This window comes from Phyllobates terribilis, unplaced genomic scaffold (genome assembly GCF_046119375.1).
Source record: "Phyllobates terribilis strain yellow unplaced genomic scaffold, ASM4611937v1 Scaffold_7__3_contigs__length_470593459, whole genome shotgun sequence".
In the NCBI taxonomy this organism is placed as follows: Eukaryota; Metazoa; Chordata; class Amphibia; order Anura; family Dendrobatidae; genus Phyllobates; species Phyllobates terribilis.
This window is the reverse complement of record NW_027362767.1, coordinates 109,819,747-109,838,883: the sequence shown is the minus strand read 5'-3', so window position 1 is coordinate 109,838,883 and position 19,137 is coordinate 109,819,747. Positions and strand designations below refer to the sequence as shown.

Sequence of the window (19,137 nt, the reverse complement as noted above, 5' to 3'; positions counted from 1 at the left end):
CAACCCCCATCTGTGGACGTCGGGCCCTCATACCACCCTCATGGAGTCAGTTTCTAACAGTTTGTGCAGACAAATGCACATTTATGGCCTTCTGGAGGTCATTTTGCAGGGCTCTGGCAGTGCTCCTCCTGTTCCTCCTTGCACAAAGGTGGAGGTAGCGGTCCTGCTGCTGGGTTGTTGCCCTCCTATGGCCCCCTCCACATCTCCTGGTGTACTGGCCTGTCTCCTGGTAGCGCCTCCAGCCTCTGGACACTACGCTGACAGACACAGCAAACCTTCTTGCCACAGCTCGCATTGATGTGCCATCCTGGATGAGCTGCACTACCTGAGCAACTTCTGTGGGTTGAAGAGTCCGTGTCATGCTTCCACGAGTGTGAAAGCACAACCAACATTCAAAAGTGACCAAAACATCAGCCAGAAAGCATTGGTACTGAGATGTGGTCTGTCGTCCCCACCTGCAGAACCACTCCTTTATTGAGGGTGTCTTGATAATTGCCAATAATTTCCATCTATTGTCTATTCCATTTGCACAGCAGCATGTGAAATTGATTGTCAATTAGTGTTGCTTCCTAAATGGACAGTTTGATTTCACAGAAGTTTGATTTACTTGGAGTTATATTCTGTTTAAGTGTTCCCTTTATTTTTTTGAGCAGTGTATATATGTATATACATCTGGTGAAATAAGTATTGAATACGACATCAAGTTTATAAGTAAATATATTCCTAAAGGTGCCATTGACATGAAATTCTCACTAGATGTCGGTAACAATCCATCCAATCCACACAGGCAACGAAAGCAAATCATAGATGTCCATGGATTATGTGCAATAATGATAAATGACACAGAGAAAAAGTATTGAACACATGAAGAAAGAGGTGAAAAAAGCCATGGAAGTCATGATACTAACTGAAATCTATCAGTATAAAGAAAGAAAGCAATCCTGCCACATAGTGACAAAAAATATCAGCTGGTTCAACTGATGATAAATAGGTGTCTCATTACCACGATGCCACACAAAAAGCATCTCATGATGGGTAAAACCAGTGAGCTGTCTCAAAACCTTCGCAACCTTATTGTTGCCAAACATACTGATGACCTATAAAAAGGTATCTCATTACCAAGGTGGTGACTTGTTCAATACTTATTTCACCTGCTGTCTGTCTGTCTGTCTATCTATCTATCGTTCTATCTATTTATATATAAACAAAATAGCATTCAAAGATGGACATTGCCTTTAACAGTATGGTCCTAATAGTGACTGATAAGCTATGGTTAGATACATACTTATATTATTTCACATTCTAAAATCTCGAGTTACATGTATAAAGCGGTCTTAAGAAGGTACAAAGAATTCACCTTTATCTCTCTACAAAATACAACATATTAAATATCAATATGAGCAAGAGAAAAGATGAGCAGAGAAGAATGAGAAGGTAACCTGGGGATTTAATGAAATTAAAAGAGTGAGGATTTTTTTCCTGTTTTTTTGTTGCTGGTTATCAATTTTAGGTTTTATGAGTAGCAATCTGGTCGGTGAAATACGCCATATGTTCTCAGTGATTCTGACATGACAGTTTATAGATTTACATCCATAAAATTGCCTAAATGAGCTTGATTTATGGAAGGTTGGTATTTCGGATGGAAGATGCCCCCCACTCTCTCTTCCTTATGTTTCTACCCTATTCTTTGTCATTGCTAATTTTTTTCCTTTATTGCTTCCTTTGGTCAAAAATCTTTCAACCCTTTCAGCACCAGACAGGTCTGTGTTATAGCTTTATTTCATTAAAATAAGCTTCTATGTGCAATATGTTCGCATAAATCTATTTAATAAGTGAGGCCTGTATATATCAAACACTATACACTTTTGGGGGGAGAGGGGGTCCGAATAAAAATATGCTCGACTTTATTTGAAATTTTAAAGTAAATGGAAAGGGCAACAAACCTCTCCATTCACAACGGCTTCAGCAGAGATTGGCCTGCAGACATGATTACATAGTCGGGGAACCCTTGTTCTGTGGAATGAGTTGGGATTCATATTTATCAGCTATTTATGACATATCATATCAATATGCCATATATAACAAAATGCCCATTTTAAGAGATGGCCTACTTGATGGATGGATGAAGTGTCATCAGTGATGTCAGTTCAGGGGATGGGCTAGTCCCTGCTCTACTGAGCATGCGTCGGTTTTCAGTTCCAACATATGCTTCGGACGAGCTCCCTTGTCACTGTGCAATATTTTTTTTAATATATAGTGACAGTGCGCTCCCTCGCTGGCTCCAATGAGAAGTAACGAGCCAGTAAGAGAGTGCACTGTCAGTGTGCATTGTAAGAAAAAAGCGCGGAGAGCAGGGATCAACCCCACCCCAGAAAATGACGTATGTTTCAGGGATAGGGCTGGTCTCTGCTCGCCACTTTTTCTCATTACAATGTGCACTGTCAGTGTGCATTGTAAGGAGAGAACGAGGAGAGCAGGGATCAACTCCACCCCTAAAAGTGACGTACGTTTCAGGGGCAGGGCTGTTCTCTGCTCGCCACGTTTTCTCATTACAGTGTGCACTGACAGTGCGCTTTCTTGCTCAGTCGTCACTTCTCATTAGAGCTGGAGAGGGAGCGCACTGTCACTATGCATTAAAAAGAATATTGCATAGTGACAAGGAAGCTCGTACTGAGCATACATGGGAATTGATAACCAGATATAAAAGGGGATTCTCAAACAAAATGACATCAACACAGAAGTAAGTAAAAAAATAAAAATAAATAAATAGAGCAGTTTGATAGAATAGTGAAGGAACGATAGAGACTATTTAATTAAGGTATATTAGAAAAGTGATTAAATTATTACAATAAATAGACAGACATTTAGGATTAAAATCAATATTAGTTTCAGACCACGCATTTAATCGTGTTTATTTATTTGCATATACAATACAGACCAAAAGTTTGGACACACCTCATTTAAAGATTTTTCTGTATTTTCATGACTATGAAAATTGTACATTCACACTGAAGGCATCAAAACTATGAATTAACACATGTGGAATTATATACTTAACAAAAAGTGTGAAACAACTGAAAACATGTCTTATATTCTAGGTTCTTCAAAGCAGCCACCTTTTGCTTTGATGACTGTTTTGCACACTCTTGGCATTCTCTTGATGAGCTTCAAGAGGTAGTCACCGGAAATGGTTTTCACTTCACAGGCGTCCCCTGTCAGGTTTAATAAGTGGGATTTCTTGCCTTATAAATGGGGTTGGGACCATCAGTTGTGTTGTGCAAAAGTCAGGTGGATACACAGCTGATAGTCCTACTGAATAGACTGTTAGAATTTGTATTATGGCAAGAAAAAAGCAGCTAAGTAAAGAAAAACGAGTGGCCATCATTGCTTTAAGAAATGAAGGTCAGTCAGTCTGAAAAATTGGGCAAACTATGAATGTGTCCCCAAGTGCAGTTGCAAAAACCATCAAGCACTACAAAGAAACGGGCTCACATAAGGACCGCCCCAGGAAAGAAAGACCAAGAGTCACCTCTGCTTCTGAGGAAAAGTTTATCCGAGTCACCAGCCTCAGAAATCACAGGTTAACAGCAGCTCAGATTAGAGACTAGGTCAATGCCACACAGAGTTCTAGCAGCAGACACATCTCTACAACAACTGTTAAGAGGAGACTTTGTGCAGCAGGCCTTCATGGTAAAATAGCTGCTAGGAAACCACTGCTAAGGACAGGCAACAAGCAGAAGAGACTTGTTTGGGCTAAAGAACACAAGGAATGGACATTAGACCAGTGGAAATCTGTGCTTTGGTCTGATGAGTCCAAATTGAGATATTTGGTTCCAACCGCCGTGTCTTTGTGCGACGCAGAAAAGGTGAACGGATGGACTCTACATGCCTGGCTCCCACCGTGAAGCATGGAGGAGGAGGTGTGATGGTGTGGGGGGGCTTTGCTGGTGACACTGTTGGGGATTTATTCAAAACTGAAGGCATACTGAACCAGCATGGCTACCACAGCATCTTGTAGCGGCATCATTTATTTTTCAACAGGACAATGACCCCAAACACACCTCCAGGCTGTGTAAGGGCTATTTGACCAGGAAGGAGAGTGATGGGGTGCTACGCCAGATGACCTGGCCTCCACAGTCACCAGACCTGAACCCAATCGAGATGGTTTGGGGTGAGCTGGACCGCAGAGTGAAGGCAAAAGGGCCAACAAGTCCTAAGCATCTCTGGGAACTCCTTCAAGATTGTTGGAAGACCATTTCCGGTGACTACCTCTTGAAGCTCATCAAGAGAATGCCAAGAGTGTGCAAAGCAGTCATCAAAGCAAAAGGTGGCTACTTTGAAGAACCTAGAATATAAGACATATTTTCAGTTGTTTCACACTTTTTTGATTAGTATATAATTCCACATGTGTTAATTCATAGTTTTGATGCCTTCAGTGTGAATGTACAATTTTCAAAGTCATGAAAATACAGAAAAATCTTTAAATGAGAAGGTGTGTCCAAACTTTTGGTCTGTACTGTACATGCCTAAAACCATAAACTAGTCTATATGCCCTCAACATCCTTAACAATAACTCTCAGCAGCGATCCTTGCACCCTAAGCATGTTGATTGTCTGATAGTTGTTGCTACAGGCTAACCTTCAAGATACCTTGCCACATTACAGCATATGGTTGTAGTTGGAAAAAGGCTACTTGTGTAGAAAAGCATAGAAAACTCTTCATCTTTTTGCTATTGATAATATTCTTGATTTTAAAGAGAATCTGTCAGCAGGTTTTTTCTATGTAATCTATGTAATCTAAGCACAACATGATGTAGGGACTGAGACACAGATTTAAGGGATGTGTCACTTACTAGGCTGTATGCTTTTGTTTCCATACAATGAAGGTTTTATCACCAGGAGATTATTACTGCCTGGACTACAGGGAAGGTGGGCCCTGGTCCGACCACACCCCCTCCTGTGATTAGCAGCTCACTATCTATAGACATTGTACATACAGAGTCTGGTGTGGGCGGGGGAAGCTTTCTGAGCACTGCTACATCTAAAAACTCTGTTTGTATCACAACTTACTGCACCCAGTAAACTAAGTGACACATCACTGGAATCAGGGTCTTTTTTCTTACATTACATTGCTATCAGATGAGGTAGCAAAACCTAGGGACAGATTCTTTTTAAAGGGATCATCGTTATCATTATTAGAGGCAAGTTGCCTAAATATCACGCCAATAATCCCAACTCATGAACTATATATTACTATTTATGACATCACCCTCTCCTGAATATATAGGCTTACTACAGCAAATAGTCTTCGCTTGTGAAAATAATATTTAGTGTTACTATTATGTACAAGTGACTAAATTATTTTTATGCAAACGCGATACAATATTATTCCAATGCTCTATAGTGATCCTGCAAGCTTACATTACATACCTGCCTCACAGTCTGTCAATTAGAGAGCCTCAAATACTCAAGTGCTTGTTAGGTATCCCTACTGAGATATTACTGCTTCGGAGATACCGCAGTCCTACTAAGATATTACTGCTTCGGAGATACCGCAATCCTACTGAGATATTACTGCTTCGGAGACACCGCAGTCCTACTGAGATATTACTGCTTCGGAGATACCGCAGTCGTACTGAGATATTACTGCTTCGGAGATACCGCAGTCCTACTGAGATATTACTGCTTCGGAGACACCACAGTCCTACTGAGATATTACTGCTTCGGAGACACCGCAGTCCTACTGAGATATTACTGCTTCGGAGATACCGCAGTCCTACTGAGATATTACTGCTTCGGAGATACCGCAGTCCTACTGAGATATTACTGCTTCGGAGATACCGCAGTCCTACTGAGATATTACTGCTTCGGAGATACCGCAGTCGTACTGAGATATTACTGCTTCGGAGATACCGCAGTCGTACTGAGATATTACTGCTTCGGAGATACCGCAGTCCTACTGAGATATTACTGCTTCGGAGATACCGCAGTCCTACTGAGATATTACTGCTTCGGAGATACCGCAGTCCTACTGAGATATTACTGCTTCGGAGATACCGCAGTCGTACTGAGATATTACTGCTTCGGAGATACCGCAGTCCTACTGAGATATTACTGCTTCGGAGATACCGCAGTCCTACTGAGATATTACTGCTTCGGAGATACCGCAGTCCTACTGAGATATTACTGCTTCGGAGATACCGCAGTCGTACTGAGATATTACTGCTTCGGAGATACCGCAGTCGTACTGAGATATTACTGCTTCGGAGATACCGCAGTCCTACTGAGATATTACTGCTTCGGAGATACCGCAGTCCTACTGAGATATTACTGCTTCGGAGATACCGCAGTCGTACTGAGATATTACTGCTTCGGAGATACCGCAGTCCTACTGAGATATTACTGCTTCGGAGATACCGCAGTCCTACTGAGATATTACTGCTTCGGAGATACCGCAGTCCTACTGAGATATTACTGCTTCGGAGATACCGCAGTCCTACTGAGATATTACTGCTTCGGAGATACCGCAGTCGTACTGAGATATTACTGCTTCGGAGATACCGCAGTCCTACTGAGATATTACTGCTTCGGAGATACCGCAGTCCTACTGAGATATTACTGCTTCGGAGATACCGCAGTCCTACTGAGATATTACTGCTTCGGAGATACCGCAGTCGTACTGAGATATTACTGCTTCGGAGATACCGCAGTCCTACTGAGATATTACTGCTTCGGAGATACCGCAGTCCTACTGAGATATTACTGCTTCGGAGATACCGCAGTCCTACTGAGATATTACTGCTTCGGAGATACCGCAGTCCTACTGAGATATTACTGCTTCGGAGATACCGCAGTCGTACTGAGATATTACTGCTTCGGAGATACCGCAGTCCTACTGAGATATTACTGCTTCGGAGATACCGCAGTCCTACTGAGATATTACTGCTTCGGAGATACCGCAGTCGTACTGAGATATTACTGCTTCGGAGATACCGCAGTCCTACTGAGATATTACTGTTTCGGAGATACAGCAAGTCGTACTGAGATATTACTGCTTCGGAGATACCGCAGTCCTACTGAGATATTACTGCTTCGGAGATACCGCAGTCCTACTGAGATATTACTACTTTGGAGATTTCCCTACACAGCTGTTACTGTTTCTGAGCTATAACTGTTTCTAAAATATGTCTACATTCACGTGCCAGCAGTGTGGCACGGCAGTATTGTTTGCTGTGAATTACACTGAACTTCCGGAGGTTTTATGGATTGTGAGACCTCCTTACTGAGATATAACTACTTGTGAGATACGGCTCTTTTCCAGTGATGTTGCCATAACAGAAAACTGATATTAAACAAACAGGGATGGACCTCTACAGGTCAAACCATGGACAAAAAAAAGTCATTAATCTAGATGATTTCCATAAACCGACTGCTTCAGATTCTTATTCATACATGAGGTCTATGGGGTAACGTTTCTCCTTGTGGAAAGTGACATACCGTCTCTGGCATGCCAATGTAAGGAGGCTTATTCTCTGTGCAATGCTCCTCTGGGAAATTAAATATGCAAATTGCATCTTCATGAGAGAAAGAGGACTAAAACTCTATAGCGCCACCAGTTGGAAGCAACGATCCTATAAGTCACTATCGACCCTTTAACGAGCCTTGAATTATGACTTAGGATAAAAGCCAAATCAGAATCTCAATTTGCAGACACGTTATAGTTCTAGTCTTCTTCCTCTCTGAAGAGACAATTTGCATATTTAATTACCCAGAGGAATATTGCACGTCAAATAATCCTTCTTACATTGGCATGCCAGAGCCGGTATGTCACTCTCCACAAGAAGAAACCTTACCCCTTAGACCTCAGTCCAGAGCCTCTCATCTAGCCAAATCACACCGTGTCTGCAAATTGAGATTCTGATTTGGCTTTTATCCTAAGTCATATTGCAATGCTCGTTAAAGGGTCGATAGTGACTTATAGGATCATTGCTTCCAACAGGTGGCGCTATAGAGTTTTAGCACTCTTCGTCTTTGCAGAGTCCAATGTGCATATTTAATTTCCCAGAGGAGCATTGCACTGCGAATAAGCCTCCTTACATTGGCAACCAGAGCCGGTATGTCACTCTCCACAAGAAGAAACCTTACCCCTTAAACCTCAGTCCAGAGCCTCTCATCTAGCCAAATCAGTTCTCATACTTTCCACTGATGAGGGGCAATACCCTGAAACACCGTGTCTGCAAATTGAGATTCTGGTTTGGCTTTTATCCTAAGTCATATTGCAGGGCTCGTTAAAGGGTCGATAGTGACTCATAGGATCGCTGCTTCCCACAGGTAGAGTTCTAGTCCTCTTCCTCTCTGAAGAGGCAATTTGCATATTCATACATGATAACCTTTACATATGCAATAAAATTGTTCTACGTGAGCGATGTTAGTGTTAGTTATGTTCTAAGGCTACCGAATGGTGGTCATATACCAGGTTATGATAAATAGCGATATGATGTAGTTTCTAGATCACCATCATTCAGCATCCCTCACACATTATATGGCTAGGACATTAGTGATCCACCTTGCACATCTGTAGATGTTGCTCTTCAGACACCAATAATCCAAGACTGTTCTGCACGGTAGCCTCCATGTCAAGAAGCCAGTCCCAAAATTCTTGGCACTCTCCCTCCAAGTCCTGTACACTACAGAGAAAAGGAGCAAACAGTATTAATAGAAGATATTTAAAGCTATAACAGGGTAAATCACATATAATAGCTTGAAAATAGAACAAAATCCTATAAGCAAGAGAGACTATTTTACATTCAATGTCGTCTTTATTAAATCAAAACCAACATGATAAAAACATTTAAAAATTAAAGGGAAAAGCGTTACAGGAAAAGATGATTGAGTCCTATAGTACAACCACATGTGATGCAACTATCACCTGAGAAATGGTGCAGGTATATTCAAAATTACCTGATTCACTCAGAAAAGTATATTAAATCATGGTATTTCTTAAGATGCAATGTTAATGGGACAATGATTATAGATACTGTATCAATATAAATATAGTAAATAGAGAGGTAGTTAATGGTAATAAAGAGGTAGTTAGATTATTATAAGGTGCAGTATATAAACATAAAGTGCATGTGCTTATAGAAATAAAGTCCCATATAAACTACTACATAACCAATACAAAGGGGCTAAATATTATCATTTTATAACTAAATATTAAAGGGGTTTTCACAAGAACAAAAGTTCATTTTAATCCATGGCTGTGTCTGACCGTGTACAGAACATGGTCTGATCATACCACAGCTCCTGGGCAGGGGAGGAAGCAAAAGAGTATACAGGCAGGACAGCCCGGGATCATATGGAATTCATTTTGTGAGGTAAAATATTGTTTAAAAACAGGTAGTGAAATGTTTTACCTCACAAAATGAATCCCCTGCAATCCCCTGCTGTAATATCTGTATTGTATTTTCCTTCCTCCCCTGCCCAGGAGCTGTGGTATGATCAGACCATGTTCCGTACACGGCCAGACGCAGAAAATTTTTAAAATGAACTTTTGTTTGTGGGAAAACCCCTTTAAGGATAGGTACAGTATATATAATGAATAATAATAGATTATCTTCTGTATATACACATAATAAATATCCACAAACAAACAAGTACGTAACAGCCACAGCAGTAAAAAGTGAATCATAATACCAGTATGCACACGGATGACAAAACCCGGATGTAGAAAGGGACATATGTATGACACAACACGGATGACACAACACAGATGTAGAAATGGAGACACGGATGACACAACATGGACATACTGTAGAAACAGACACATGGATAGCAAAACACGGACATAAAAACAGACACACAGGTGACAAAACACGGAGGTAGAAACAGACACACAGATGACAAAACACGGAGGTAGAAACAGACACACAGATGACAAAACACGGAGGTAGAAACAGACACACAGATGGCAAAACACGGAGGTAGAAACAGACACACAGATGGCAAAACACGGACATAGAAACAGACACACAGATGGCAAAACACGGAGGTAGAAACAGACACACAGATGGCAAAACACGGAGGTAGAAACAGACACACAGATGGCAAAACACGGAGGTAGAAACAGACACACAGATGGCAAAACACGGACATAGAAACAGACACACAGATGGCAAAACACGGAGGTAGAAACAGACACACAGATGACAAAACACGGAGGTAGAAACAGACACACAGATGACAAAACACGGAGGTAGAAACAGACACACAGGTGACAAAACACGGACATAGAAACAGACACACAGGTGACAAAACACGGACATAGAAACAGACACACACAGATGACAAAACACGGAGGTAGAAACAGACACACAGATGGCAAAACACGGACGTAGAAACAGACACACAGATGACAAAACACGGAGGTAGAAACAGACACACAGATGACAAAACACGGACGTAGAAACAGACACACAGATGACAAAACACGGAGGTAGAAACAGACACACAGATGACAAAACACGGAGGTAGAAACAGACACACAGATGACAAAACACGGAGGTAGAAACAGACACACAGATGACAAAACACGGACATAGAAACAGACACACAGATGGCAAAACACGGACATAGAAACAGACACACAGATGGCAAAACACGGAGGTAGAAACAGACACACAGATGACAAAACACGGAGGTAGAAACAGACACACAGGTGACAAAACACGGACATAGAAACAGACACACAGGTGACAAAACACGGACATAGAAACAGACACACAGATGGCAAAACACGGAGGTAGAAACAGACACACAAATGACAAAACACGGAGGTAGAAACAGACACACAGATGACAAAACACGGAGGTAGAAACAGACACACAGATGACAAAACACGGAGGTAGAAACAGACACACAGATGACAAAACACGGAGGTAGAAACAGACACACAGGTGACAAAACACGGACATAGAAACAGACACACAGGTGACAAAACACGGAGGTAGAAACAGACACACAGATGACAAAACACGGAGGTAGAAACAGACACACAGATGACAAAACACGGAGGTAGAAACAGACACACAGGTGACAAAACACGGAGGTAGAAACAGACACACAGATGGCAAAACACGGACATAGAAACAGACACACAGATGGCAAAACACGGAGGTAGAAACAGACACACAGATGACAAAACACGGAGGTAGAAACAGACACACAGATGACAAAACACGGAGGTAGAAACAGACACACAGGTGACAAAACACGGACATAGAAACAGACACACAGATGGCAAAACACGGAGGTAGAAACAGACACACAGATGGCAAAACACGGACATAGAAACAGACACACAGATGGCAAAACACGGAGGTAGAAACAGACACACAGATGACAAAACACGGAGGTAGAAACAGACACACAGATGACAAAACACGGAGGTAGAAACAGACACACAGGTGACAAAACACGGACATAGAAACAGACACACAGGTGACAAAACACGGACATAGAAACAGACACACACAGATGACAAAACACGGAGGTAGAAACAGACACACAGATGGCAAAACACGGACGTAGAAACAGACACACAGATGACAAAACACGGAGGTAGAAACAGACACACAGGTGACAAAACACGGACATAGAAACAGACACACAGGTGACAAAACACGGACATAGAAACAGACACACAGATGGCAAAACACGGAGGTAGAAACAGACACACAAATGACAAAACACGGAGGTAGAAACAGACACACAGATGACAAAACACGGAGGTAGAAATAGACACACAGATGACAAAACACGGAGGTAGAAACAGACACACAGATGACAAAACACGGAGGTAGAAACAGACACACAGATGGCAAAACACGGAGGTAGAAACAGACACACAGATGGCAAAACACGGACATAGAAACAGACACACAGATGGCAAAACACGGAGGTAGAAACAGACACACAGATGACAAAACACGGAGGTAGAAACAGACACACAGATGGCAAAACACGGACGTAGAAACAGACACACAGATGACAAAACACGGAGGTAGAAACAGACACACAGATGACAAAACACGGACGTAGAAACAGACACACAGATGACAAAACACGGAGGTAGAAACAGACACACAGATGACAAAACACGGAGGTAGAAACAGACACACAGATGGCAAAACACGGACATAGAAACAGACACACAGATGGCAAAACACGGAGGTAGAAACAGACACACAGATGACAAAACACGGAGGTAGAAACAGACACACAGGTGACAAAACACGGAGGTAGAAACAGACACACAGATGACAAAACACGGAGGTAGAAACAGACACACAGGTGGCAAAACACGGACGTAGAAACAGACACACAGATGACAAAACACGGAGGTAGAAACAGACACACAGATGACAAAACACGGACGTAGAAACAGACACACAGATGACAAAACACGGAGGTAGAAACAGACACACAGATGGCAAAACACGGACATAGAAACAGACACACAGATGGCAAAACACGGACATAGAAACAGACACACAGATGGCAAAACACGGAGGTAGAAACAGACACACAGATGACAAAACACGGAGGTAGAAACAGACACACAGGTGACAAAACACGGACATAGAAACAGACACACAGGTGACAAAACACGGACATAGAAACAGACACACAGATGCCAAAACACGGAGGTAGAAACAGACACACAATGACAAAACACGGAGGTAGAAACAGACACACAGGTGACAAAACACGGAGGTAGAAACAGACACACAGATGACAAAACACGGAGGTAGAAACAGACACACAGATGACAAAACACGGAGGTAGAAACAGACACACAGGTGACAAAACACGGAGGTAGAAACAGACACACAGATGACAAAACACGGAGGTAGAAACAGACACACAGGTGACAAAACACAGAGGTAGAAACAGACACACAGATGGCAAAACACGGAGGTAGAAACAGACACACAGATGGCAAAACACGGAGGTAGAAACAGACATACAGGTGACAAAACACGGAGGTAGAAACAGACACACAGGTAACAAAACACGGAGGTAGAAACAGACACACAGATGGCAAAACACGGAGGTAGAAACAGACACACAGATGGCAAAACACGGAGGTAGAAACAGACACACAGATGACAAAACACGGAGGTAGAAACAGACACACAGATGACAAAACATGGAGGTAGAAACAGACATATGTGGCACCCCAGGGGTCTGGTTTCCACAGTAATGTAATGTTATGTCTGAGAGCAGGTGGGAGGTCCTTTGGTCAGGGATCCTGTGCATGCCACACCTCCTGCCCAGTCTTGGGAGGGGAAGAACTTCCCCTATATAAACCCGGGGCTGAAGCAGGGTTAGCAGTCAAGGAGAGTAGAGACAAGAAACAGCAGAAGCAATACTACTACGAGTCAGGGGCTGGCAGCTGCAGAGCTCGCCCTGACTGAGAAGCTTTCTTACCGGACCCGGCGTCCGAGGCTGTGGGGACTAACTCTTACCCAGCAGCAGAAGCCGACCGGCAGGGGATTTCAGGTCCTCAGGCCCAGAAACCCGAAGGCACGGTCACACGCGTGGGACCAGCACCGCCATCGTGGAGCGGAAGCCATTAGAAGGCCCCGAGTCACCGGCCATACGGGTGAGCACCACACGGTACACTCAGGGACGTGGGCTACTTATATCCGCTTCTAGCAAGGTAGCCAGAAGAGTACAGTCAGTTTGGGAGGCCTACAACTCCGCCTGGCCAGGGGAGATCCCATCTGCTCAAGGACTGACCAGGCCCCGTTCACTAGCAAGTACTCCGGGAGGGTCTATCGTTGTTACCAGTAAAGACCCTGAATTACACCGCACCGTCTCTGAGTGGTTCCTGCTACCCCCATCATCCACATCTGCTGCCCTGAGGCCATACCCCTCCCGTTGGGGGTTATACCATCTACGCTGCACCATCCATCCACCGGCCTCAGCGGACTGTCCTGCAGCGGCAGCTCCATAGCTGCATTCAACGGGTGGCGTAGTCGTCTTGCATCTACCGCTGTTACATCGCCGCTCAGTTTGACTCCCTGGGCACGGACCGGGTCACCACCACGAGACTACAACCCTCAAGAGATCCGGCTCCGGGTAAGCTCCCGCGTGCGCAACGCAGCGCGACACAGGCCCAGGGGCGCGTCACATACAGGTGACAAAACACGGAGGTAGAAACAGACACACAGATGGCAAAACACGGAGGTAGAAACAGACACATAGATGGCAAAACACGGAGGTAGAAACAGACACACAGATGGCAAAACACGGAGGTAGAAACAGACATACAGGTGACAAAACACGGAGGTAGAAACAGACACACAGATGGCAAAACACGGAGGTAGAAACAGACACACAGATGGCAAAACACGGAGGTAGAAACAGACATACAGGTGACAAAACATGGAGGTAGAAACAGACACACAGGTAACAAAACACGGAGGCAGAAACAGACACACAGATGGCAAAACACGGAGGTAGAAACAGACACACAGATGGCAAAACACGGACGTAGAAACAGACACACAGATGACAAAACACGGAGGTAGAAACAGACATACAGGTGACAAAACACGGACGTAGAAACAGACGCACAGGTAACAAAACACGGAGGTAGAAACAGACACAGAGGTGACAAAACACAGACATAGAACCAGACACACAGATGGCAAAACACGGAGGTAGAAACAGACACACAGATGACAAAACACGGAGGTAGAAACAGACACACAGATGACAAAACACGGAGGTAGAAACAGACACACAGGTGACAAAACACGGAGGTAGAAACAGACATACAGGTGACAAAACACAGAGGTAGAAACAGACACACAGATGGCAAAACACGGAGGTAGAAACAGACACACAGATGGCAAAACACGGAGGTAGAAACAGACACACAGATGGCAAAACACGGAGGTAGAAACAGACATACAGGTGACAAAACACGGAGGTAGAAACAGACACACAGGTAACAAAACACGGAGGTAGAAACAGACACACACATGGCAAAACACGGAGGTAGAAACAGACACACAGATGGCAAAACACGGACGTAGAAACAGACACACAGATGACAAAACACGGAGGTAGAAACAGACATACAGATGGCAAAACACGGAGGTAGAAACAGACACACAGATGGCAAAACACGGACGTAGAAACAGACACACAGATGACAAAACACGGAGGTAGAAACAGACATACAGGTGACAAAACACGGACGTAGAAACAGACACACAGGTAACAAAACACGGAGGTAGAAACAGACACAGAGGTGACAAAACACAGACATAGAACCAGACACACAGATGACAAAACACAGACATAGAACCAGACACACAGATGGCAAAACACGGAGGTAGAAACAGACACACAGATGGCAAAACACGGAGGTAGAAACAGACACACAGATGACAAAACATGGAGGTAGAAACAGACATACAGGTGACAAAACACGGAGGTAGAAACAGACACACAGATGGCAAAACACGGAGGTAGAAACAGACACCCAGATGACAAAACACGGAGGTAGAAACAGACATACAGGTGACAAAACACGGAGGTAGAAACAGACACACAGATGGCAAAACACGGAGGTAGAAACAGACACACAGATGACAAAACACGGAGGTAGAAACAGACACACAGATGACAAAACACGGAGGTAGAAACAGACATACAGGTAACAAAACACGGAGGTAGAAACAGACACACAGATGGCAAAACACGGACTTAGAAACAGACACACAGATGGCAAAACACGGACGTAGAAACAGACACAGAGGTGACAAAACACAGACATAGAACCAGACACAGAGGTGACAAAACACGGACGTAGAAACAGACACAGAGGTGACAAAACACAGACATAGAACCAGACACAGAGGTGACAAAACACGGAGGTAGAAACAGACACACAGGTAACAAAACACGGAGGTAGAAACAGACACACAGATGGCAAAACACGGAGGTAGAAACAGACACACAGATGGCAAAACACGGAGGTAGAAACAGACACACAGATGGCAAAACACGGACATAGAAACAGACACACAGATGACAAAACACAGAGGTAGAAACAGACATACAGGTGACAAAATACGGACGTAGAAACAGACACACAGGTAACAAAACACGGAGGTAGAAACAGACACACAGATGGCAAAACACGGACGTAGAAACAGACACACAGATGGCAAAACACGGACGTAGAAACAGACACAGAGGTGACAATCAGAGACATAGAACCAGACACAGAGGTGACAAAACACGGACGTAGAAACAGACACAGAGGTGACAAAACACAGACATAGAACCAGACACAGAGGTGACAAAACACGGAGGTAGAAACAGACACACAGGTAACAAAACACGGAGGTAGAAACAGACACACAGATGGCAAAACACGGAGGTAGAAATAGACACACAGATGGCAAAACACGGAGGTAGAAACAGACACACAGATGGCAAAACACGGACGTAGAAACAGACACACAGATGACAAAACACGGAGGTAGAAACAGACATACAGGTGACAAAATACGGACGTAGAAACAGACACACAGGTAACAAAACACGGAGGTAGAAACAGACACACAGATGGCAAAACACGGACGTAGAAACAGACACACAGATGGCAAAACACGGAGGTAGAAACAGACACAGAGGTGACAAAACACAGACATAGAACCAGACACACAGATGACAAAACACAGACATAGAACCAGACACACAGATGGCAAAACACGGAGGTAGAAACAGACACACAGATGGCAAAACACGGAGGTAGAAACAGACACACAGATGACAAAACATGGAGGTAGAAACAGACATACAGGTGACAAAACACGGAGGTAGAAACAGACACACAGATGGCAAAACACGGAGGTAGAAACAGACACACAGATGACAAAACACGGAGGTAGAAACAGACATACAGGTGACAAAACACGGAGGTAGAAACAGACACACAGATGGCAAAACACGGAGGTAGAAACAGACACACAGATGACAAAACACGGAGGTAGAAACAGACACACAGATGACAAAACATGGAGGTAGAAACAGACATACAGGTAACAAAACACGGAGGTAGAAACAGACACACAGATGGCAAAACACGGAGGTAGAAACAGACACACAGATGGCAAAACACGGACGTAGAAACAGACACACAGATGGCAAAACACGGACGTAGAAACAGACACAGAGGTGACAAAACACAGACATAGAACCAGACACAGAGGTGACAAAACACGGACGTAGAAACAGACACAGAGGTGACAAAACACAGACATAGAACCAGACACAGAGGTGACAAAACACGGAGGTAGAAACAGACACACAGGTAACAAAACACGGAGGTAGAAACAGACACACAGATGGCAAAACACGGAGGTAGAAACAGACACACAGATGGCAAAACACGGAGGTAGAAACAGACACACAGATGGCAAAACACGGACATAGAAACAGACACACAGATGACAAAACACAGAGGTAGAAACAGACATACAGGTGACAAAATACGGACGTAGAAACAGACACACAGGTAACAAAACACGGAGGTAGAAACAGACACACAGATGGCAAAACACGGACGTAGAAACAGACACACAGATGGCAAAACACGGACGTAGAAACAGACACAGAGGTGACAAAACACAGACATAGAACCAGACACAGAGGTGACAAAACACGGACGTAGAAACAGACACAGAGGTGACAAAACACAGACATAGAACCAGACACAGAGGTGACAAAACACGGAGGTAGAAACAGACACACAGGTAACAAAACACGGAGGTAGAAACAGACACACAGATGGCAAAACACGGAGGTAGAAATAGACACACAGATGGCAAAACACGGAGGTAGAAACAGACACACAGATGACAAAACACGGAGGTAGAAACAGACATACAGGTGACAAAATACGGACGTAGAAACAGACACACAGGTAACAAAACACGGAGGTAGAAAAAGACACACAGATGGCAAAACACGGACGTAGAAACAGACACACAGATGGCAAAACACGGACGTAGAAACAGACACAGAGGTGAGAAAACACAGACATAGAACCAGACACAGAGGTGACAAAACACGGACGTAGAAACAGACACAGAGGTGACAAAACACAGACATAGAACCAGACACAGAGGTGACAAAACACAGACATAGAAACTGACACAGAGGTGACAAAACACAGACATAGAACCAGACACAGAGGTGACAAAACACAGACATAGAACCAGACACAGAGGTGACAAAACACAGACATAGAACCAGACACAGAGGTGACAAAACACAGACATAGAAACAGACACACAGGTGACAAAACACAGACATAGAAACAGACACAGAGGTGACAAAACACAGACATAGAACCAGACACAGAGGTGACAAAAAACGGACGTAGCAACAGACACACAGGTGACAAAACACGGACGTAGAAACAGACACACAGGTGACAAAACACGGACATAGAAACAGACACACAGGTGACAAAACACGGACGTAGAAACAGACACAGAGGTGACAAAACACAGACATAGAAACAGACACACAGGTGACAAAACACAGACATGGAAACAGACACACAGGTTAGAAAACACAGACATAGAAACAGACACACAGGTGACAAAGCACAGACATAGAAAGAGACACAGAGGTGACAAAACACAGACATAGAACCAGACACAGAGGTGACAAAACACAGACATAGAAACAGACACAGAGGTGACAAAACACAGACATAGAACCAGACACAGAGGTGACAAAACACGGACGTAGAAACAGACACAGAGGTGACAAAACACGGACGTAGAAACAGACATACAGGTGACAAAACACGGACGTAGAAACAGACACAGAGGCGACAAAACACAGACATAGAAACAGACACAGAGGTGACAAAACACAGACATAGAAACAGACACAGAGGTGACAAAACACGGACGTAGAAACAAACAGAATGGGGACAAAACACGGACGTAGAAATAGACAAATGTGACACCCCAGGGGTCTGGTTGCCACAGTGATAGAGATATTACGTCTGAGAGCAGGTGGGAGGTCCTTTGGTCAG

General features: G+C 43.7%; 1 protein-coding gene across 2 annotated transcripts in view; it reads right to left on the bottom strand.

The window, feature by feature from the left end:
- AKAP6 (A-kinase anchoring protein 6) overlaps positions 1-19,137 on the bottom strand; it is a 424,676-nt gene that overhangs the window by 110,929 nt on the left and 294,610 nt on the right. For both annotated transcript variants that reach the window (XM_073639078.1, XM_073639079.1), the window contains one exon: positions 8,566-8,686. In XM_073639078.1, coding sequence (XP_073495179.1) covers positions 8,566-8,686 — 121 coding nt within the window. The remainder of the gene's footprint in view (positions 1-8,565; positions 8,687-19,137) is intronic.